This window comes from Nerophis ophidion, linkage group LG06 (genome assembly GCF_033978795.1).
Source record: "Nerophis ophidion isolate RoL-2023_Sa linkage group LG06, RoL_Noph_v1.0, whole genome shotgun sequence".
NCBI classification, from domain to species: domain Eukaryota; kingdom Metazoa; phylum Chordata; class Actinopteri; order Syngnathiformes; family Syngnathidae; genus Nerophis; species Nerophis ophidion.
Genome location: NC_084616.1, coordinates 46,307,592 through 46,331,965, shown reverse-complemented (window position 1 = coordinate 46,331,965; position 24,374 = coordinate 46,307,592). Strand labels below are relative to the sequence as shown.

The 24,374-nt window shown below is 38.7% G+C and overlaps 1 protein-coding gene across 4 annotated transcripts in view; it reads left to right on the top strand.

Annotated features, from left to right (window-relative positions):
* Window positions 1–24,374, top strand: part of clstn1 (calsyntenin 1) — a 65,937-nt gene that overhangs the window by 16,849 nt on the left and 24,714 nt on the right. For 2 of the 4 annotated variants that reach the window (XM_061903935.1, XM_061903933.1), the window contains exons 2-4: window positions 16,416–16,538; window positions 22,103–22,132; window positions 23,443–23,638. In XM_061903935.1, coding sequence (XP_061759919.1) covers window positions 16,416–16,538; window positions 22,103–22,132; window positions 23,443–23,638 — 349 coding nt within the window. The remainder of the gene's footprint in view (window positions 1–16,415; window positions 16,539–22,102; window positions 22,133–23,442; window positions 23,639–24,374) is intronic. The other 2 variants (XM_061903934.1, XM_061903936.1) reach the window with 1 other exon arrangement.

The window sequence follows — 24,374 nt, the reverse complement described above, 5'->3', positions numbered from 1 at the left end:
CCTATTGTAGTGAATCACACCGGAGCCATCATAAAATAATCAAATCTTTAATGGACTTGTCGAAGTAAACAATTTGATGAAGAACATTTTACAACAATCAATCTAGGGATCTAGATATCTGGTCTGGGCACTCCTCACTCTTTTGCCTTCACCTTATTGTCCATTCTTTTTTGATGACTATATATTCTCCAGACATAGATGTTGAAGCTTGACTTACATCGCGGACAATAACTGATAGTCTGCTTTGCCAGTACAAATGCATTTGCTGTTTTCCGCAGTCTTCACTCGTCGGCCAGGTAATAAAGCCCATGCTAATTTTTTTTTATCACATCCACGGGAACCCGCATTCTCGTTGTCTCTTTTTCGACTAAAGGACATAGTTTTTCGGTAAGTAGAATCACAGCTGACCTGGACATTCGAACGTTCTCTTGCCATTCCTCCAGCACAACACACTTGTTGAAAAACATATCCCACCAGACTGCCGTTCTTCCATTGCCATCTTGCCATCTGAGATGTGTTTTATCCGAAATAGCTGTAATCGCACATTTCCTTCTCTTAAGGCAGGGGTCTCAAACATGCGGCCCAAGGGCCAATTGCGGCCCGCGAGACGTTATTTTGTGGCCCGCACTTTGATATGACAATTTAATGTATTTGCGGCCCGCGAGTTTAATATGAACGAAACTTGACAGCGTCATACTTCCAAACGTTCCCAATTTTCACGGTATCCATTCTATGGTAATCCCTGCCGATTTTTACCCGATCAACAATACTCAGCGGGTGCCGCAATGTCACTGTTCTTAACGCCCTCTCAATCCTGTACAGACACCGTGCAAACCTATTTGATTGTTACATTTGGCTGAGCAGTACACATGTGTGACGTTGCAAGACATATTTGGTCAACAGCTACACAGGTCACACTGAGGGTGGCCGTAAAAAAATTTAACACTGTTACAAACATGTGCCAGACTGTAAACCCACACCAAAAAAGAACGACAAACACATTTCAAGAGAACATCCGCTCCGTAATACAACATAAACTCAACAGAACAAATACCCAGAATCCCATGCAGCCCTGACTCTTCCACCAACCCCCCACACCCCAACCCTCCCTACTTGCGTCAGTTGAGGTTGTGTATATTGTAGCCTGGGAGAGTTTGGGCTGCAAGGTGTTCTGGTTATTTGTTTTCTTGTGTTTAAATTGTGTTAGGGTGCGGATGTTCTCCAAAAATGTGTTTGTCATTCTTGTTTGGTGTGGGTTCAAAGTGTGGGGCATATTTGTAACAGTGTTAAAGTCGTTTATACGGCCACCCACAGTGTAACCTGTATGGCTGTGGAGTAACTACGTCTAGCAGCCACTGACGTTGTTCTGCACATGTCTTACACAACATGTTCCTGAGCTGTCACCGTTGGTTGTGTTATGTGCGCATTGACGAGTTGTAGAGCACTAGTTTTCTTATAGATGGTACGTTACGTGAAGGTATGCCAAGGGTTAAGTGGGATTTATCAAAAACGTTCTAAAAAATAGCAGTCATTAATACTTAATGAATATATGTGTTGGATAACACTTCAACAAAATATGAATGTAAGTTCACAAACTGTGAAAAGAAATGCAACAATTCAATATTCAGTGTTGACAGCTAGATTTTTCGTGGATATGTTCCATAAATATTGATGTTAAAGATTCATTTTTTGTAAAGAAATGTTTATAATTAAGTTGATGAATCCAGATGGATCTCTATTACAATCCCCTAAGGGCACTTTAAGTTGATGATTACTTCTATGTGTAGAAATCTTTATTTATAATTGAATTACTTGTTTATTTTTCAACAAGTTTTTTAGTTACTTTTATATCTTTTTTTCCAAATAGTTCAAGAAAGACCACTACAAATGAGCAATATTTGCACTGTTATACAATTGAATAAATCAGAAACTGATGACATAGTGCTGTATTTTACTTCTTTATCTCTTTTTTCCAACCAAAATGCTTTGCTCTGATTAGGGGGTACTTGAATTAAAAAAATGTTCACAGGGGATACATCACTGAAAAAAGTTTGAGAAGCACTGTTGTAGAGGACGTTAAAGGCAGTGTAGTCACGGAAGCCCTTAATAATGTCGGCCGGGTGAAAATTGGGACCAAATCGGGAAAATGGTTGCACCGGTAGATTGTCGGGAGGTGCACTGAAATTCAGGAGTCTCCCGGATAAATCGTGAGGGTTGGCTTTCCTGCCCTAGCAATTCTAGGACGGGAAAGCCATTCATAGATGGTGGATTCATTAAAAAGTGCATGTTAGATTTTTTAAGAAATCTTTTCTTGCGGCCCAGCCTCACCCAGTTTCTGCATCCAGTGCCCCCTGGTAAATTGAGTTTGAGACCCCTGTCTTAAGGTATTCATGTGTGATTTCTACAAGCGCCTGTACATGCAGAAGAAGGAGAAACACATGGATGTCGGGAAGAATCGCCTCCATCTTTCCACTGTTTGCTTCCGAGTTACAAAACTGGTTGTTATGAAGCTGGCTGTGGCGCATTCGTTCTGATGTCACTTCCTGTGTGCGGTGCGGTCTTTCTGACATTACTTTCTCTCCGAACTCAGTTTGTAAAGGATCGATTAATCAACAGAGAGCTAAGAGCTGGAGATTCAATAAATACACGGCGTACTTACCTGTGTAAAAAATTATCCGAGGAGGGGAACCTTAAACGATGAGTTAGTGTGGGTGACACAGGGCTTAGGCTAAATAATTATTAGTTTAAGGAGTTATCCGACTTAATGGAGACTGGGCCTTGGTGTTTGTGCAGAGAGGTAAGGTTGTAAGCATCACACACTACAACAGGTTTGCCCGTGACAAACACAGTAGCAAACATAGAGAACAAGATTATCACAAAACCAAATACCACCACACTAGTGTGTAATATTTCAGTTTTAAATTTGTACTATCAACACAAAGTAGCCAATTTGCCGAATTTGTGCGAGAATGGTGCCAACAATAAAAAAAAAAAACACAACAAACTTTTATGCCCACTTGAAAAGCAACTAGTATTTCAAACTGATAAAATACATGCACATAAAGATGCAGAGCTTTTGTCTCGACAGTGCACACTCATTGAGGCGTTTTGTAACAAGGTCAGTGCAAACAAAACCGAAAGTGTGGTTCAAATCACTACATTAACAAAGACGTGCTGCCCTTTAACCTCTCACGTTTTTGGAATGTTGCCTATCATTCACAATCATTATAAGAGACAAGAACACACGTATTTAAAAAAAAAAAAATGTTAAAGATAATAAAAGAAAAGATGCGGCTAATGGGAATCGCCTTCAAAGCCCTCTAAAACAACTTCAAAACCCTCCAGCAACGTTTTAAGAACACAGAGCAAGTCGAGATATATGTATATATATATATATATATATATATATATATATATATATATATATATATATATATATATATATATATATATATTAGGGCTGGGCGATATTGCCTTTTTTTAATATCGCGATATTTTTAGGCCATATCGCGATATACGATATATATTACGATATTTTGCCTTGGCCTTGAATAAACACTTGATGCATATAATCACAGCAGTATGATGATTCTATGTGTCTACATTAAAACATTCTTCTTCATACTGCATTCATATATGCTACTTTTAAACTTTCATGCAGAGAGGGAAATCACAACTAAGTCAATTGACCAAAAGTGTATTTATTAAAGTTATTAAGCAATGGCACAAACATTCATGTCATTTCCAAAACATAAATTGCAAGATTGTCAGAGACATTTTAAGTGTCAAATAAAAATGAGCTGCGTAATAGGAAATCAAATAGTATTTGTCCTTCACTATGTGGTAGGTTACTAAGGTTATGAAATTCTCTTCATTCTCTAGCGAGTGACTTTACAAATGATGCTACATATTAGCAGTAATGCTACTTTTAATAGCAACGCTATCTGTTCGACATATTCCCACTTGAAGCCGAACCACCGCCAGACGATGGAAACCCTGCTGTTGTTATTGGGAATTAAATCTTCCTTCATTTGTTACCAGATCCGCACCTTGTTTGTCTCGTACGGCTACGTTAGAAGCTACCGTTAGCCACGTCGCAACTTCTCTGCCCTGCGAGGGCATGTATGTGACGTGTGACGTCACAGTTTGTGACATATGTAAGAATGTGAGGTTTTGCTGCTAGCGGGGTGTATAAAATAGTCAGGAAGTGTCATGATACAAAGGATTATGGGTATTTGTTGTCTTGCGTTTATGTTGTGTTACTGGGATGATGTCCTCCCGAAATGTGTTTGTCAATCTTGTTTGGTGTGGCTTCACAGAGTGGCGCATATTACTAAGAGTGTTAAAATTGTTTATATCACAACCATTAGTGTACTCTGTGTCACCCAGTATGCCTTCCAGTCGTGTGCGTGTTGCTGCGGAAGCCACACACAACATGTTGCTGGACTGACAAGCAGATCGTACATGCTGTAGAGGACAACAAGGTAAATGACTTCATAGCACGCCCTAATACTTATTATCTGGGTGACTGCCGGTAGTCATCCATCCATCCATTTTTTACCGCTTATTCCCTTTGGGGTCGCGGGGGGCGCTGGCGCCTATCTCAGCTACAATCGGGCGGAAGGCAGGGTACACCCTGGACAAGTCGCCACCTCATCGCAGGGCCAACACAGATAGACAGACAACATTCACACTCACATTCACACACTAGGGCCGATTTAGTGTTGCCAATCAACCTATCCCCAGGTGCATGTCTTTGGAAGTGGGAGGAAGCCGGAGTACCCGGAGGGAACCCACGCATTCACGGGGAGAACATGCAAACTCCACACAGAAAGATCCCGAGCCTGGATTTGAAGCCAGGACTGCAGGAACTTCGTATTGTGAGGCAGACGTACTAACCCCTCTGCCACCGTGAAGCCCTGCCGGTAGTCATTCTAGAGAATATTAGCGTCTCCTATTGACTTCTTCGCTGTGTGACACGGGTCTTAAATGGCTCTTTGAATGGCAAAGGATACCGATCCCAGAACCATGTAGTATATCAAATATTTTCAGATGATTCAACCGCGACCCGCCCGAATCTAATTAACATCTGTTTTTTCGTCATGTCACCCGCCCGACACGCGGTTTATCCGCGGACTCCGCGGATGAGACCGCAAACCGCGCATCTCTAATATATATAGTTAAGATACATATAATGTAGCAGCAGATACATTCATAACATAATGTAATATGTTAAATTTATACTGTATTTTGATAATTGTAATCATTTCCGGGTCTGATTTCTTCCGCGCATTGATTTCTGTTTCCATAGCACCGCACATCTGACTTCCGGCAGCAAATGTTTGTTCCTACTTCTGGAATCAAACATGAGTGTGTTTTCTAATTATGGCAGACTTGATAACAGACCACGAAGAGGACTATATTTGGACAAATGAGGTTTTACAACCTAACTCTTTTGAAGCTAAATATACTGCTGCTTATAGAAGCCAGCACAAAGGAAGAGTGAGACGCTAAAGCAGACAGAAGCCTGGAAAGTGAGGTGAAAGCGATTTTGACGCTATAAATACAGAACTTGGAGCCAAGCTATTTCGACATAATTGAGTGTTTACCCAAAATCAACAGGAAACGTATTTAATATCGATTATGATTACACGCAGCACGCCATGCGTGTTAGTACAACTACTGTACATATGCTGTCTTGCTAACTGTGTGCAAACAAAACATGAAATGTGGGATAATACTTTACAGATACTATAATATGATTGTTCATATTTTTCAATCAGTACAGATTGGTGTCGTATTGCAGTGTTGTGCATTATAAACTCAAACATGTTTTGTGTTGACGTAGAAGCTAGCTTATCACTTGCCGTAGCTAGCTTTTACGGCTAATACCATAGCATGCCGATGTGTAAATATGCTAGAAAAAAGAGTTCCTCAATGTTCGTTCTTACAATAACAATGTCGCGACAGCTTAGGTAGTATACGGGTTATGGAACAATTAAGTATTGTTATGGAACAATTAAGTATTGTTGACGGTTTCTGAATGCATATTTAAAGTGATTAAGAGGTATAATTGATTGCTCCAACTAGCTGCATTGCTAGCCATCTAGAACAAGCCGATTTTTTTTGTTAGAAAGCGGGTGGAAAAAAACCCTGTCTTTCTGTCTCACATAATAGTTCTGAACGATAGTCAAGAAGTGCAGTTCCCCTTTAATACTGTTGAAAAACTATCATTTCAAAAAGCTCTGCTGATGTTTGTCATTGGTCATGTTGTCATCTTGGTGTTGATTGCTGGGACTAAAGTTGTTTTTTTTTACAAATTGTTAATACACATGTTTATACTGTAGTGTTTAAATTGTTACTGAAATGGTCCTAACTTGATAGTAAGTTAAGTGATGTACAACTTTACCTCTGCCTACATGTTTGATATTGAATAACAACTCTGTTTGTCAATACTTTATTTAGTTATTTTATTTATTGTTTTATTTGGTTTATTTGAGGGTCCCTAGCCGCTCCTTATTACAGACACAACCTATTGCATTGCTTTTGGTTGTGATTTTTATTCAAGTGCAACATTTTGCTAACAGACGGAGTATATTTTATTGTTTTTTTTTTTGTTTGTTTTTTATTTGACCGGGAGATTTAAAAATTACATTGTGAAATTAATGCTGTGAGCAGTGATGAACGAGCCTTCACCCCGCATTGTACCTGGAGGTTCACATGAGTTGGCCAGCGTGCATGACGCTTGCAAAGAAAAATTCAGAACGATTGGTGCATGTCAAATTAAGTTATGACTGTTGTAATTTTTCATTACAAGGGCGCAAGGGTAGTGTTGAAATTAACGTCTTGGTATGTTCAGACGCCAGCCTTAAAGCCTTGTGTCCGTAAGGATGAAGATCCGATCATCTAAAGTGCAGTAATGACAGTTTGATTGGTAATGGCATGGAGCATATTTCGTCGCCAACTTCCGCCCACTTCGAATGAGAATAAACAGGTACTGACCCATAGGCCACTTCAGGGCGTCATCAACATATCTACCAAAATATATGAAGAGCTGACCTAGTGGAGCTGAGTATGTAACGTTTATTTTTTGTGGCTAACCATCAGATCAAAGTTTGGCGCCAAGCCATGTCCACATCTTTTGGCGCAGGTGTAGTATCTGCAATTTTTACCTTGATTCATTTGGTCAAAGTCCTTAGGAGGAGTTTGTTAAAGTACGAGTCCTTTTTTATCGCCAAAAAATGGATGACGAAAACCAATATGGCCAACTTACTGTGCGCTTTTAGGTATGGGTTCTTGAGACTTTTATATGCGTCCTGTCATGATAGACGCCCCCTGCGAAATTGGTAGAAGGGGCTTTTTTTTTAATCTAATTTTGAAAGTGGCCCTAGAGAGATTCATTTGAAATAAAATTTTCAGAAGCCTAAAAATAAAAAAATTTTTCGCAATACCTGCAAAATATGGGGACCTTTCGTGCATGTCAAGGGCCTCAAAAAGGTGTATAGAAGTAACAACACACCTATTGAACACAGCAAGTTCAATAGATTGCTGTTCCGCAAGTTTGCTTTGCGGAACTTGCTCTGCTGCTCGGCCCCAAAATAAATAAGAAATACAGAAATTGCCTTTGAAAGGGTATATTTGCATTATGTACTATCATTACATCAGTGGTTGATTTGGTCTCCAATTAATGTTGACAGTAACATTGTTTATCGGCTCAAATTTTTAGGTTAATATATCGTACAGCAAAATCTGTTATCGGCCCAGGCCTAAATAGTAATGAACTGGTAGTTATATGGCCTCTCTATTAATTGCTCAGTGAGAGCACTGGTTTGACCTTTTAATGAGCATGTTACCAGCCATAAATGTACCAAATAGATGTAAGTTCAATCAATAAAGCAGAGCTGTTGGTTGCCACGGGACACGGACATGACTCTTGCCTGCAGCATCATTACACAACATGCTCTCAGAGGCTGCCAGGCTTTGTCCGATAAAGACAGCATGACGCAGTCATGATGTTGCAATGTGGACAGCTGCTTGAGTATTTCTCAGGCTCCCCTTGTGGGTGACCAGAAGCATGTTAGCAGTCTGGCACGGATGTATTTACTTTAGTCTGTGGCATTAGCAAGGGTTATAGGCTACAGTGGCTGGACACGTGCGATGCTCTCTGTGTTGGACGCAGACTCGACATGTGTCCTTGTGAGTCTTAGGATTACTAGAAGCTATTGTGGCTCTAAAGTTCTTACCGGAAGTATTTCATCATGGTTACTAGGTCAAACTCCTTTTAGCTAGGTCTCTTTTAAAAGAGCCAAACAACCGTAAAGGGACATTCACTTTGTGGTTTTTTTTAGGTTTCTCTGTTGTGTACGAGGGCTTTGAAGAGGTTCCCCAATAGTGTCACACTTGATTGTAAACACCAATTATTTGTTTCCTAAAGAGTACCCTTCGTTGGTTTGTTTTCAAGCAGATTTTTTGTCTAACCTAAAAAGCTTAAGCTTGTAATATTACCATTATTGTCCTGTTTGTTAATTATCCCATATGCTGTAGTAAAGAGTTGAACTATGGGAAATACAAAAGGTTGAAGACAGTATGGTCTGGATTGTTGGTGAAAAATAAAAATAAAAATAATCATCATTGATTATTTGCAAACCCTTTAGATGCATTAAAAATAAACTGAGTCAATTAAACATCTTTAATTGATTGTATTTTACACCCACACAGTTTTTTAAAATGGTTACGGTAGATATCAAGTTATAAAGTGTTCATTTACTGTGGGAATGTTAGAAAATAAGAATTGTGGTCTGTTGTGAGAATTGTCTTGTTTGTCCATCCTAGGCCACCGCAGGTCACATGAGGTGTGTCATTGAAGTGGAGACGGCTGAGAATCGTGTATAAAACAAGCTCAGCTTCCTCGTTAACATGATCATCACAGTTAATGACTAAACTGCTAAAGTCACCAAAGAATGGCAACGTTTGGGCCCCCAAAACCGTTTCATTTGTCGTATTGAGGCAGCGCTTTTCAAGCTCTCAAACCTTACAAGACCTCTTGTGTGCAGTTTGAAAGTCGCGGCCAGAGAAAAGAAACAGACAGACGCAGCAATTTGTCAATGACAGCAAATTTTTTGAGTTTGTTTTCATGTACCAGTCGATTGACTGAGTTACTACTATTGGTGCCATCCTACAATTGAATAAAATAATTTTAACGCCTCTGGACATCAAATTCAATGCTTTTCAATGCAGATTAAGGCCTTTGTTTTCGCAAAATCCTTTTAATGCTTTTTATTGCCTTGTGGAAAGCCGGTATGTGCTTGGCTTTGGGATGCTATTTTAAACTTGTAGTGTGCCGATGAGAAGAAAATATTTAGCTGCAATGCCAAAAAATTACCTCAGTTTGATCTAAAGTTACATTGGAGTGTGTTGTGAAGTGAAATTGGTGTACCCCGCCTACCGCCCGAATGCACCTGAGATAGGCTCCAGCGACCCCAAAGGGGACAAGCGGTAGAAAATGGATGGATGGATGGCCGCCTTTCATCACTCATCCTGCACTGTGTCACAACAAGTGCCGACTTCGGGGATTACGTGTGGTCATAACAAATAGTGTGATTCATTTTGATTCATTATATATCTATATATAAATAAATATATGTTTATTTTATTTTTTTATTTTTTTTGTATTAATCACATGCGTTGATGGCCCTAATTATTACTCATAGAAAATAACCTTCAGGTTATGTGAACGTGGATGTTTCATCGTATAATTGCATGTTCTGTAATGGTATTTTTTATCATTTTCGTCTTGAGTTTTGTCACTCACAGTTTGCATTAAATTAGCACTCCGAAAATACAGCAGATCTAAGACCTCATCAGAAATGTAACATTAACAATCTGTTATCATTTCTACCCACGACTGACTGGTCCTCAATTTATGGACAAATTTATTTCATGGGTTGGATGCTCTCTTAAAAAAGCCTTTTGCTGTCTATAAGAGCACAGGGCTTGGTCTTTTGTTCTGCATGTAAAGTTTCGTAAAATCAATGTCACTCCCAACAAGCCAGAAAGCATACAGCACTTTTTTTGACCTGCTATTCGCAGTTTTTAGAAAGATAAAAATTGTCTTAAAAAAATAATTGTTTGTGTTGCTTGAGTAAGTCTTTGTTTCGTTTACAATTTGTGGTTTTACATAGTCTTTGATACTGTTGTTATGGTCCGTAAAACTGAAAGATACATCACATATTGCATATCAACAAAACTGCTAAAAAAAACAAGGCACTCTTCTCTAGTTGGAAATAGTTGTCTGTCTCTGCAGCATAGCAATTTCATCTTGCACTCGTATCGGAAGATGCCCAATTTGACACTCGGAGCTCTTGTCTCCACAAATCAAAAATGGAATCACATCTGAACATTGCCATCTTCTCCCAATATTTGGTGGCAAAACAATATAGCTATGGCTGAGTAAACATCCGTTGAAAACTGATTGCGATAGAGTTCAATGTACCATGTTGAACTTAGTGACGTTGCTGTGTAAACCAACAGTTATCTGACTGGTATCTGTCTGTGAAATAGCATTTTTGGCAAGTCACTAGTGTTCCAAGAATATGTAAAATAAATGGGGAAGCCAAACACATGAGCCCTTCCTGCGTCTTTCTTTGTGCCACTGGCTGACAGTTGCTGAGCTGTCAACAGCCAGGAGGCTTGAAAATAAGATTCTGTGCCATGTTTATTCTTGACATATGGTTACTGGAGCTTCACTCGTGAGATATCAGCGGCATCATATTCCTCTGCACTTGCTTTGTCACTGTGTGTGCGCCACGTATATGTATGTGAAAGATCTATGCCCTCCATCAGAGGCTATGGAGGACAGCAGCTCTGCAGTGACACAGCATAGTTTCTATGTCCACTCTTTGAATTGTACATTTACAGAAATCCCCGACACATGGTGTCAGAGAGTTATTTGTAGATGGTAACATTGCAATACAGGCAGCGCTTGTTGCTCTGACTGATGGTTTTAAGACTCAATTTGTCTTGCCCTTGTCAGAGGATACAATTGATACCCTTTATTATTGGATTTAGCACCTTTGGTTGCATTTGCCATGGAACCGGATTGCATAGCTAGTAATGTGTTATCAGGTTATAAGTGTTCCCAAGTGGCACACGAGCTGCATGCCGCTGCACCCATGCATTGAGGTCTTAAAGATGTACGATTTTTTTATTTATTCTTCAGTTGCATACTTACTTGGGTGTGTGTATTGTAAGAGTCAGGGCTGCATGGAATTGTGGGTATTCTGTTGCGTGTATGTCCTATTACAGTGCGGATGTTCTCCTGAAATGTGTTTGTCATTCTTGTTTGGTGTGGGTTAACGGTCTGGCACATACTTGTAACAGTGTTAAAGTTTTTTTTACGGCCACCCTCAGTGTGACTTGTGTAGCTGTTGACCAAATAAGTCTTGCAAAGTCACACATGTTTACTGCTCTGCCAATGGTGACAAACAATTTGGCTTGTACACTGCCTGTGCAGAATTCAATGGGTGTTAAGAACAGTGTCGTTACAGCACTCCATGAATAGCGTGACTGTGTTAAAATCGGCCTAGATTCTATGGGGACTTCCGTGAAAAGCGAGAATTTTGGGTAGTAAGTCGCTGTCAAGTTCTGTTCATATTAAACTCGCGGGCCGCACATACAGTAAATTGTCGTATCTAAGCGTAGGTCGCAAAACAACGTCTCGCGGGCCACATGTTTGAGACCCCTGTTCTAAGCTTTTGAAAACGAGTCATTTTAGTAGATTTTTGAATCCCAATAAACTCCTCCACCCTCACCCCTCCAATTGACTGTGACTGCTTCTGTGCCCGAACTGTGTCCGGCTGGATGAGGAGTTGTCTAATATCTTCAGATATCTAAAGTTATAGGTTTGCTACAGTGCCACCGTTGCCATAGTTTGTAGGTACTGAGAGCACATATATTATAGTTTGGGATAAATCTATCTTTTTAAGGCCTTCGGACCGAGGAGGGGCTCTTCGCTCTGCACTTCATGTCAGACCCTGCATCTAAACGCCTACTGAAATGAGATTTTCTTATTTAAACGGGAATAGCAGGTCCATTCTATGTGTCATACTTGATCATTTTGCGATATTGCCATATTTTGGCTGAAAGGATTTAGTAGAGAAAATCGACGATAAAGTTTGCCACTTTTGGTACTTCCTGAAAAAGCCTCGCCTTTACCGGAAGTCGCAGACGATGACGTCACAAGTGTGGGGGCTCCTCACATATTCACATTGTTTTTGATGGGAGCCTCCAACAAAAACAGTGATTCGGACCGAGAAAACAACAATTTCCCTATTAATTTGAGCGAGGATGAAAGATTCGTGTTTGAAGATATAGATAGCGACGGACTAGAAAAAAAAAGAGTTTAAAAATTAAACGCGATAGCATTTGGACGTATTCCGATGTTTTTAAACACATTTACTAGGATAATTTTGGGAAATCCCTTATCTTTCTATTGTCTTGCTAGTGTTTTAGTGAGTTTAATATTACCTGATAGTCGGAGTTGTACGTCCACGGTTGTGTTGGCGCCGTGTCTCACGGGTGTCGACGGCAGCTGTACGGACGACACAAGCCCAGCTGATATCCGGTAAGTGGCGAGTTTTTAACCATGTCTGCTTGACCGCGCTCTGATGCATAGTAAAGTTTCAGACGACTTTTACCTGTGTGTGTGCGTAGCGCTCATACTTCCTAAAAACGCGTGACGTCCTGCGTACACGTCATCATTACACGACGTTTCCAAGACAAAACTCTTGGGAAATTTTAAATTGTAATTTAGTAAACTAAAAAAGCCATATTGGCATGTGTTGCAATGTTAATATTTCATCATTGATGTATAAACTATCAGACTGTGTGGTGGGTGGTAGTGGGTTTCAGTAGGCCTCTAAGTGGGTATGTTGTCACGAAACACAAAAGTAAAGCGGGCATTTCTTTCTTCAGATTAGGTTGGAGATCAGTACAGTGAGCTGCACTGGTTAATACAACCAATAACAGAGCATTTTAGATTGCGGGTTACATCTTAGATGGAACTACAACAGAAATAAACATTGCAAACTCATACAAAGACATGAAGCCATTATGATCATATATGGACTGTATGTTACACAATTATTATGCTTTGACTTAAAATATTGATCAAAATTGTCCAATCATGTATTGCACCAAAAAATTTAAATAGTTTTGCATTCAAATAATGGTCATTCTATTTTTACACAAAAAAGCACACTCTTTGGCGGTAAAAATAGACATCAACAAAACATACAAATAGAGTTAACACACATAGATTGTCAAAGTGGCTTGATGTCTATCAGTTTAATTTCGATTATTCATTCTAAAGAAACCCATCCTTATCTGAGATTATTTAAGAGCTACTACAATAAGAACATTCCATTAGATGAATTGCTTTCCTCATTAGGTTAAATTAGGAAAATGTGAGTCTTCTCAAGATAAATATCCTCAATACCACACAAGGAGGATTCTGCACATTTTAAAGCCCCTGCTCTAATCTCATTAAGCCTAAATCCGTAAGCTTTTCATGGAAAAAAAAGAACTGAAAAAATTGATGATGATAAAACCCTGTCTTCACTGCTTTTTTCTGTATAGAATGGTTAATAAAACACCCCCTTTTGTAAAAATCAAGTCTGGATTTGTACAAATGATTTGTTATTGTTGCACAGTGTTAAATTCTTGCTGCACCTGCGTTTACAACACAGTATGTGCTTTTTGCATTCTTTGCAGGTATCATGTCTATTGTTGGCAATATCACACTACAAACAAAATTAACAAATGTATGTTTTTAGTTCAGATTTTAGTGGAGATGTGTGGGAGTTACATTTCGGAAGTTATTACATTGCTCGCTTCATTCAAGGAGATATTTAACACAGTTTTTCTTTCCTCCTCATATGTTTGTGTTTTACCTAAGATGATGTGCCTGCCTTAATTGTGTCTGTGTGTGGAGTTAATCTAATCTGGAAAAAATTATTTTCTTGACTGCAGAGCACATGTTTGATATACTGTTGTCTGACATCGTGAGTACTGGATTGCTGAGTACATTCTGTTTGTCATGACCACTCTTCATGTGGATATTTGATTCCTGGAAAATAACACATGGTCAAATGTTTATTTGAATATTGTCATTTTAGCACAACTCTTCCCTAAATACTATTGACAAATAACGAGCAGTGTTAAATTTAAAGTACCACTGATAGTCACTCACACGCTAGGTGTGGTGAAATTACCCTCTGCATTTGACCCATCACCTTGTTCCACCCCCTAGGAGGCAAGGGGAGCAGTGAGCAGCAGTAGAGGCCGCACTCGGGAATCATTTTGGTGATTTAACCTCCAATTCCAACCCTTGATGCTGAGTGCCAAGCAGGGAGGTGATGGGCCCCATTTTTATAGTCTCTGTCGAGGTTTAAACTCACGACCTACCGATCTCAGGGCGGACACTCTAACCGCAAGGCCCTAATGTGACCTGGCTTAATAGTCACTCTGCAGTAGCTAAAGACAGCCACTTCCCTTCAGGTCACGTTATGCTCAGAATGGGGCTAAATCAATCTATTAGTCTTAATCAATCTGAAATTACTGGTAAAGACAACAGCCTATCCTTGCAAAATTCTGCTTTTGGAATATCACATTTAAACAATTGAGGAGATTTTATGACGACCAATATTCATAGTTGTCTTCAATCTAAGGCTAACACACTAGCTAGTAAATTGTATTGTCATTAAATAATGAAAATAATAGTTTTTTTATAGGCAATTTCTCATGATCTCCCATGACAATTGTTATTAATTTCTGGTCTTTTTTAAAATTTCTTGTCCAGCAGGATCATTGTGGATCATTTGCTTTACTCTGTACGCATTATGTGCATAGCTTTCCCTATGCTCCCTTTGCACGTCTCTGTTACACTGTTTTCTTTGATTTAGTCATAAAATACATTTTGACGACTGCGCTCTGTGCATCCTGGTATCACACTTAAAGTTAGGCTTGTGCAGAACAGAACGTAAGATGATTCTCATTTGTTGTTGTCCCTGCATCATTCCAGTCCTGTCTGAGTAGTTGGTAATTAGTTTTTAATGATCGGGCCATGACTGAGAATTACTAGAAATTATGTAATGACTCACACAGAGCATTGCATCGATCAGCCAGTCAGTTCATTTGCCTGAAATTAGACTGACATTTAATGATGTTGTAATGTCATTATGTTGTATTTATGCTTTCTTGTTTGACCGTATAAATCATCTTGTGTCACCAAATATTTGATCATTTAGTGATTGGTTTGTCATGTTTAGCTTTACTTCAGCAGTACATAATTATTGAGAATATTTGTGGTGAGATAGTCTGAATGTATGTAATATGAAGGGATGCAGTTTCCATTAAAGTCCCCAAAAATTGTAGCCAACATGAACTCTAAACAGTTGTTTATTGACATGATTTTATATTTACTGCTATCAAAAGCAATGTATCTGTGTGACATGTTCCAATGTATGAAGTCTTGTGTAATGTACATCGATTGTAGTTAACCAGATGGATTATTACATAACTTAAATACATCAGCGCCACTTGTATATTATGCTGTGGTCAAATGAGTTGCACGCATTACGTGTTAAGCATTTATACCAGTGTTTTTTTCTCCTCTTTTGAACTGGGGATTTATGTTGACAGCAACCTCTTAAAAAATTGTATTTTAAATGACGAATATAAATGTTAAAATATACATTTACAGCAAGACTGTGTGAAGCAGCTTTATAAATCACTCTAGCATGCACAAAGCCATTATGTAACATCTAAGTCCAAACAGACTATTCCAGACAAAGATAGTATACACCAGTGTGAATAAAACGTCTTGAGTTTCCTCTCTGTTGCAATCTGGTCCTATGTGCTGTCAGCCCAGGTTAGCGTCACGTCGGCAGATCATGCCATAACGACGACATTCTGCGGCTTCTCCCCATATTGGGTGTAAGAGAGCTGTGTATCGCCCCTGTGTCATGTTTTGTTTTTGCCGACCCAAAAATGCCACTCACTGCAACTTTTTTGCAGCCGCCAGCAACAATAGCCCAGGCTGCCTTGAGTATGTGGACCCCTTTAAACATTCTAGACAGCAACCTGTGCATTACACAGAGCAACAATCATGCTCGACAAAACTAGTTAAATGTAAACACAGTAGACCAAAAAGATTTTGTATACAGTTGCAATGAATTAGATAAACCCTGTTACTTAGCCTGAAGGAAGATGATACACTTGCTGATATAACTCTATTTAGAACCCCGTATCTTCTATAAATCGGCATATTACCTGCATAATTGAGATTTTACAGGCGTTCAAAGATCTTTATGTAGTATTAATAGACTGTGATATATTTTTTTTCCTCTTTTTCACAGTCAATAAGCACAAACCATGGATTGAGACGACATACCATGGCATCGTGACAGAAAATGATGACAAAGTGCTGCTGGACCCCCCTCTAATTGCACTGGACAAAGATGCACCTCTACGCTACGCAGGTAAGCCGTAAGGGGTTTTAATGCTTCTGCTGCTGCAGTTTGTCTTCGTTCTCTCTATTTCTCTTTATTAATGCAAATTTGAATGAGACGTATAATTAATGTTTATGTTGATTGAATGCAGAAATGCTAGATCTGAACGGATGCTTACTGTAAAACAGCTGGTAACAATACTCCCCAATCTGATCCTTTTTTGATAGTCTTTCATAAAATACTCTCAATTTTTTCCCGACACTTTCAGCGCATAGACACACTTGTGTGTTTATGGACTTGGTCCACAGTAGCTCTGAGGGGGTTAAATCACATCTCGAATGACTTTTGACATCATTCAATGCCACGCCCTTGCCCTGGAAAACATTCTCTACCAATTCACGTCAATGAGTGTCTGGATCTTTTGTGTTGCACTCCCTTACCACTCTGCTCTGGCACCATTTGATCCGACCCATTTTTTATCTCCAATTACCTCTCATGATCCAATGAGTGAAGTCCACTTGTCTCTCGGAGCTATCTAATGTGATTTCTTTACAAAGTCGATTTTACGGTAATGTCTTAAGAGTTCAGATCTTCCAGTAGCAGCTGTTTTTTCACAATCTTGACAAATGTGCACATTGTTTCTAAAGACAATACAATTAAATCTGCACCCTTTCTCATTGTGCATATAGAGAGACTTCACAGCCTTTTTAAAACAGGTAACAGGAAACGTCCCATAAACATTAATGTGTGGACCCCTAAACTCTCCTGTATATGGTCCTTCAGTGTGGACTGAATAGAATTCAATGCCTGCACTCCTCTCAGTTGGGCCTCCCTTATTAATGTGAATAGCTACCATGTCCCTGTGAAGTATCTCTCTCTGGACAAAGCCGGCAGTCTGGCTTCACGTGGCAGTGAGGATGACCAGGCATGTTGTGCCAGCCTCCTTCCACTTGGCCCATCCGTGCCAACGAACACAGGTCACTGTAAAAGCCATAGAAGCCCAATTGCTGACACTCAGTGTCAAACAGCATGAACGAGGATCCACCAAGTTAGTACGTGTGTGTGGGTGTCTGTACTTTGTGATTTTCGGTCTGTTCCACAAATTGTGTTGAGGCAAATGTTGCTCAAATTTTTCCAACCCAAACCAGCGCAAACCTTGACAACAGTAATTTGTTATTGGCATAAGAACATTTGATATGAGAAATGTTTTTTTCTGCAGCTTAAATGTTCAATTTGTTGACAGTATTTTGGGTCAGGACAGGACAGTATTTTTGACATGTGAACAGTGTGTTGAGGTGCTGAGGAATTAATGAAGTCTTTGTGTGACTTGTTCGTTAGAGCTATGGCAAACACTGAGGCCCACAACTCAGACCGCATGACTGCTCCCGGACTGCCATGAATGTGACGCCCACTCCTAAGTTTTTTTTTCCCGTCAAAGAAAACAAGAAATGATGAGGCCAAATTCACTAGAAGTCATAATCTTTTGTAGTCTACATTCATGCTTATGTAAGTTTTACTATTTACATTTTTTAATATAAGATCAGTTTGTGTCAGACTTGCCACTGACAGTTTGTTTGTGTTTTAGTTTTTCCTCTCTGTGTTTAGTATTTCCTGTCCTTAGTTCCTGTCAGCACTCTTATTTTGGTTCAGCTTACTGTTTGTCTTCCTGAGTGCTTTGTTTCCCCTCAGTGGCGGGTGATTGGTACCTGGCCACACCTGGAGTCAATCAGCCCACTCCTATTTGTACTTGCTATGTCTTCCAGTCAGTGCTGGATTATTCTGTCAAAATTAGTTGGTGACGAACCCCAAGATGCAAAGACGGAGGCAGGCATTGAACAGGAAAACATGATTTAATTAAAATATTAGAATAAGAACAAACAAAAGGGTACTAACAAAGGACGCGCACAAGGCGGATAACAAACAAAAGGGTCTTTAGCATGGAACCTGGGAAGAAACAAAAGGGGCCTAGCATGGAAGCTAGGGAGTAGCAAACAGGAAAAAAGAATTCATTACTTTTAGAGTGAAAACAAAACGGAAGCAGGGAACTAAAAACAGTAAGCTACAAACAGATACCAAAAGATAGCTTACCGCTACGCTGCAATGACTGAACATGAAACGACACGACAGGAGCGACAATACGGAAGTCATCGACAAGACAAATCAATAATCCAGCACTGACTGGAAGACAAAGCAGGTACAAATAGGAGCGGGCTGATTGACGCCAGGTGTGGCCAGGTGCCAATCAGCCTCAGCTGAGGGGAAACAAAGCACTCAGGGGGACAAACAGGAAGTTGAACCAAAATAAGAGTTCTGACAGGAACTAAGGACAGGAAATACTAAACACACAAAGGAAAAACTAAAACACAAACAAACTGTCAGTGGCAAGTCTGACAGTTTGGATACATAATACCCGCAGATTGTCCAAAAGTTGAATAATTACAGTGTTCCCTTTAGTATCGTGCAGGTCATGTCTCAGAATCTAGGTTTTGGGTAAATTTCTGCAAAGTAGGGATGCTGTTTATTTTATGATTTGTATGAATTTTATATGCATTTAAAGGGGAACTGCACATTTTTGGAATGTTTCCTATAGTTCACAATCATAATAAAAGACAAGAAGACAAAACTTTTTTTTTTTACGCTTTCCAACATAAAGGTGAGCATAGATGGTGAGCAATGCAGCTAATGGGACTAATCAATTCTACCTTTAAATCACTTTAAAATGCATTTAAAAACTGTCAACAATACTTTATTTACATTCTGTAACCTGTATAATAACGGAGAAAACTTTTTCTAGCATAGTAACACATCGCCGTGCTACGGGATTAGCCGTAAAAGCTAGCTACGGCAAGAGATAAGCTAACGTCAATACAAAACGTGTTTGTTTGTAATGCACAACACTGCAATACGACACCAATCTTTACTGACTGAAAAACATGAACAATCATATTACCGAATCTGTAAAGTATTAGCCCACATTTCATATTTTGTTTGTACACAGTTTACTCGACAGCGTATGAACTGTAGTTGTAACAACAGGCCTAGTTTGCTGCGAGTATCAAAATCAATATTTGAAGTGTGACTCACTCGATAGACAGTTGTGCATTAGGTCCAGCTGGCCAGGGAAGTTTATTTGGGTAAGCCGTCCATTAATGTCAAAATAAATTGGTTCCAAGTTCCACATTTATAGTACTCGCCTCTAGAAGCAGCAATTCATCATTTGTATGTTCAACTTAAAAAAAATAAGGTTGTGAATCTTCATTTGTCCAAAAATAGTCATCTTCGTTATCTGTTATCGATTCTGCCATGATTACAACACACACGCCTTTCCGGAAGTAGAAACACACATTTGTTGACAGAAGACAGACGTGCGCTGCTATGGAAATGGGAACCAATGTGCTGAAGAAATGAGCCCTAGCATTGAGTAAAATGATCAAAATATGGTAAATATTGTACATATTACGTATTACATTATAAACATGTCCGTTACTAAATTTTATATATTATTGCAGTGTGTATATAAAACGTTGCAGGAGGGTTTTCAGTTGTTTTAGAGGGCTTTGAATGCTACAATGGTCATATACTGTATAGTTTGTGAACAATAGGCAAAATTCCCAAAAAAAGTGCAGTTCCCCTTTAAGTATTACAGCTTCATCACAATGGAATTTTTTTATGTTTAACCATATTCTACAAAATATTCGATCTTAATTAAGCATTTTCAGGCATACAGATGGCTAAACAAACTAAAATATCAATATTGTCTAGCTTTCCTCCAGTTTGCCAACATACCTTTGGCGGTGTGGGCGTGGCTAAGGGCCTGGTCAATATTAACATCATCATATTATTTGCATTTAAAACATATTTGTGTTAATAATTAGTAATAACATATTTTTTTTTCCTATTTTATATAGTTTTTGTTTGCTCTATTTTTTGACTGTTGCTGCTTATTTTACTTTGTTGGGAATTAATCAAGTTTTCCGAGACTTCTCCAATCATTTTAGTGTCTTTTTCTTTATCAAATACGACTACCAACAAATCTAGCATCTTTTTCTGGTGTTTTTGGGGAATGTATTTGTATTAAGAGCCTCATCTGTCGCTCGATGTCTGCGACGAACAATGAGAGCTTCAGCAAGCCTGACGTAACACTTGCTTCATGTTGCTGCCCAACCTGCAATTTCTTTCCTTCAAAGCCTTCACTGTCCTCTTAATATTTGCACATTGCTGTCCGCGGGTATATCTTTAACATCTCAACGTACGGCCACATTGCAGACATGCTGCCTTTGCTCCAAACAATCACGTGTGTATTGCTTACATCATCACAACATTCTATTTCAGTTTTGCTGCTTCTGCAGTCAGTCTTTTTTCGGCGGACAAATTTTCGGTGCCTCACTCGTCAATGATGCGCAAATTATAGGCTATATATATATATATGTATATATATATATATATATATATATATATATATATATGTATGTGTATATGTATATGTATATATATATATATATATATGTATATATATATATGTATATATATATATATATATATGTATATATATATATATATATATACATATATATACAATATATTACTTCATTTTGTTTTTATGTAAAAGAAACAAAACAAAATAAACACATTTTTAAGGTGTGGTGGCTTTTATTTTGCCGTGGCGGGCTGCCACTATCAATAAATGTTGGGGAAACCCTGACTATAGTAGTAGGCCACTTGAGGAGACCAAACCAATCACAGTTCACTATCGTGGCCGCTGATTGGCTCAGCCTCAGACAGCATTACTGCATTGCATTAATAAACCGTACAGGTGACTAAAATGTGTTATTTCATGTCTACGGGGCTCTTATAATGTTGTAAAAATTTATTTAGATGGTCATAAACAGTTTTTTTATGTTTTAGTCATGAAAATATTTGATTACTATTTAATGATTTCCACTTCGCGGAAACTTGTTAATCGCAGTCATGTCCAGAACTATTTAACAGCAATATATGAGGGATGACTCAATCAAACACCCATCCGTAGTAAGGTCTTTATCTGTACAAATGCATCCATCCATCCATTTCCCACCGCATGTCCCTCCTGTCCTAGCTGCACTCGGGCGGTGCAGTCAAAAATAGTTAAACCTCATTGTAATTCACATTCGTCTTCAAAATATTCTAATTGAAGGCCAATTAGAAAATAAAAAAATCAACATTGAGCTATTTAAATTGCTTGTGTTGTGTTGGTTTATGGGAAGCTACTGCAGGGTTAGAAACTTTGCAAATAGAATTTACAAAGAGGGTGACATTATTTTGAGGAGGACTGTCTACATTTCATTGTCACTCAATTGAATAAATATTTTTGAGGCATCTACTGCACCGACACACTTGGCAATTCATTAGAGGAAGGTGTGCAATGAGGCAAAATGGTATACAGGGATGCTTTGTCATGCTTTCATCTGTTGAAAAAAAAGGATTGACAATTGTATCATTCCGGCTTGAATGACTTGTGAAATAATTTGAAATGCAGTGTATTTCCCTCCTGTCCTCTGTTTTCTTCTAACTCTTCTTTAACTGACCTGGGTTTATCTTCTCTCCCCTCCCTGTAGAAAGTTTTGAGGTGACTCTCACTGAAGAAGGTGATCTTGGGCTCTTTCTTCTGCTTTGTGCTTATTGTTACTATTAACCCACTAACACAATATGGCATCTGCACATTCACACAGAAAAAGCCCATCATGCTCAGTAATCTACCCATTTGGTTTTCTTGACTTTTACGTTCCCCCCCCCTTCACCATAGAATAGTTTGGAGTTCCGAGTGCTGGATGATCAGTACAATGTGGGGCTGCTCTTAGAAATATCTGTGCATGAGACATCCATTGCAGTTTGCAGACCCTAACAGTTTTTCAGCTATCAACAGAAAGCTGCTTAAGACAGCAGTTATTGCTTTGTTTAAAAAGACAAAACAACATTTTGAAAAATAAAGCAGATTGCATTTATTTTCTGACTTCAGTCACTTTTAATAAATCTGAAATCATTAACTTTATCAGAGGCATACACTATTTTTGTGTGCCTCTTTGTGATCTTTCTGATTGTGATTTTTTTTTTTAAATGAAAGCTGCTGAGATTGTTAACCAATGCAAACTCTCTGCTGTTGTTGCATCTTTTCCCCAGTGGCGTTTTTTTTTTTCTCCAAGTTGATCCTCCGCCACTAATATATCCCGTTAGCATGGCTGCAGTTGTCATTTGATATGGATGTCAATCAAGTAGATATTTCTAACCCCAGTTCTCATCCAGTACTCAGTTTTAATTGTTATTCTTTATTTCATTTTGGACTGCATATGTTTGGCTAAGAAGCTAAATTATTCAAAAGGAAAGTGGTTTAGTGTAAAAACCCCAAAAAATCCAGTGGGCAATCTTCACAGAGTTGTGAATGAATTAACACTGGGTCACACTGTCTGTTTTAATACTGTTAGGACTTTTTGCTTTCCCGTTTTCTTTTACCTATGTTATATTTTACTCACAATATAGCTTATAACTTGTGCTTATTACAAGAATAAAACTGCAGATAATGTTCTCTCATGGTCTTTTTAAGGATTTGGTTTCCTGTTTTGTGAGATGCCTGTTCACATCTTTTTTTTTTTTTGGTTTCTGCTTGCATGACTGAATGCAACGTTTTCAAATGGCTTAGAAAAGACCTTCTCGTGTATGATACTAAATCTCCCACACCAACTCCCAGCTCCTCCCAAATTGCTCACCCAAACTATGTAAGTGCTTTTGGGATTCCTCCACAGACATCACCCACCCCTGGCTCCCAAAACCTAAGGCTTATGTTTTTGTTTTTGTTTTTTGCATTAATTGTTGGATTTTGCTGTGGCTACTTATGTTTAAGAAAAATCTACATTATGCATTTTTACAGTTTATGAGAGCAACCTCGTTTTCTGTTGTTCAGGTGAGATTTGCGGCTTCAGGATCCACGGGCAAAATGTCCCCTTTGAGGCTGTGGTCCTGGACAAGTCCACTGGCGAGGGGGTCATCCGTGCCAAGGACAAGCTGGACTGCGAGCTGCAGAAGGAACACACCTTCACTATCCAAGCATACGACTGTGGAGAGGGACCCGATGGGGCCAACATGAAGAAATCTCACAAGTGAGTTAGAGCATTTGAATTAAATATTACCCATGTGTTTCCCACAGATTGCCAATCTGTTTGTGGCAGTGGAGTGTGTCAATATGTGTCATTGTATAATTTGCATAATTGGCTATGATGCATGTATTTTCTTTTAAAAGGCTAAACAGATGTTATACGTATATTTAAATACAAATATGTGGTATTGGCTATTAGTATAAACATATATTTTTCTGTTATATCGTTTTGCTGTATTTTTCAATTGTTGCTGCTTATATTGTCATTACAATTTGACACAGGCTGCTGCTAATTCTGCCCTCCCTGAATTTTGAAATTTAGTTTGGCAGATGGATAAACAGTCCTTAAAATTTGAGATTAAGAAATACAATAAATGATTGTTTATTGATAGTCTCCACAATGAAGTTACTTTATACATGTCGGAAGCATGTGAAATCAATAATTCAGTTTCAAATAAACTGGAAAAAAAGCAATATGGTGCTACATGGTGCTACCTTAATGCTAACGTGCAATGGACCAGCACATTGACAGGTTTACAAACAATGGTATTGCGATCTTTTTAAACTTGCTGCTCTTTGTGTATTTGTGCTTTTGCGCCGCGGTGCACGTGCTAACAAACAACAAAGCCTGTTGCTCAAGCCTGATTGATTAATTGATTGATTGATTGATTGATTGATTGATTGATACTTTTATTAGTAGATTGCACAGTACAGTACATATTCCGTACAATTGACCACTA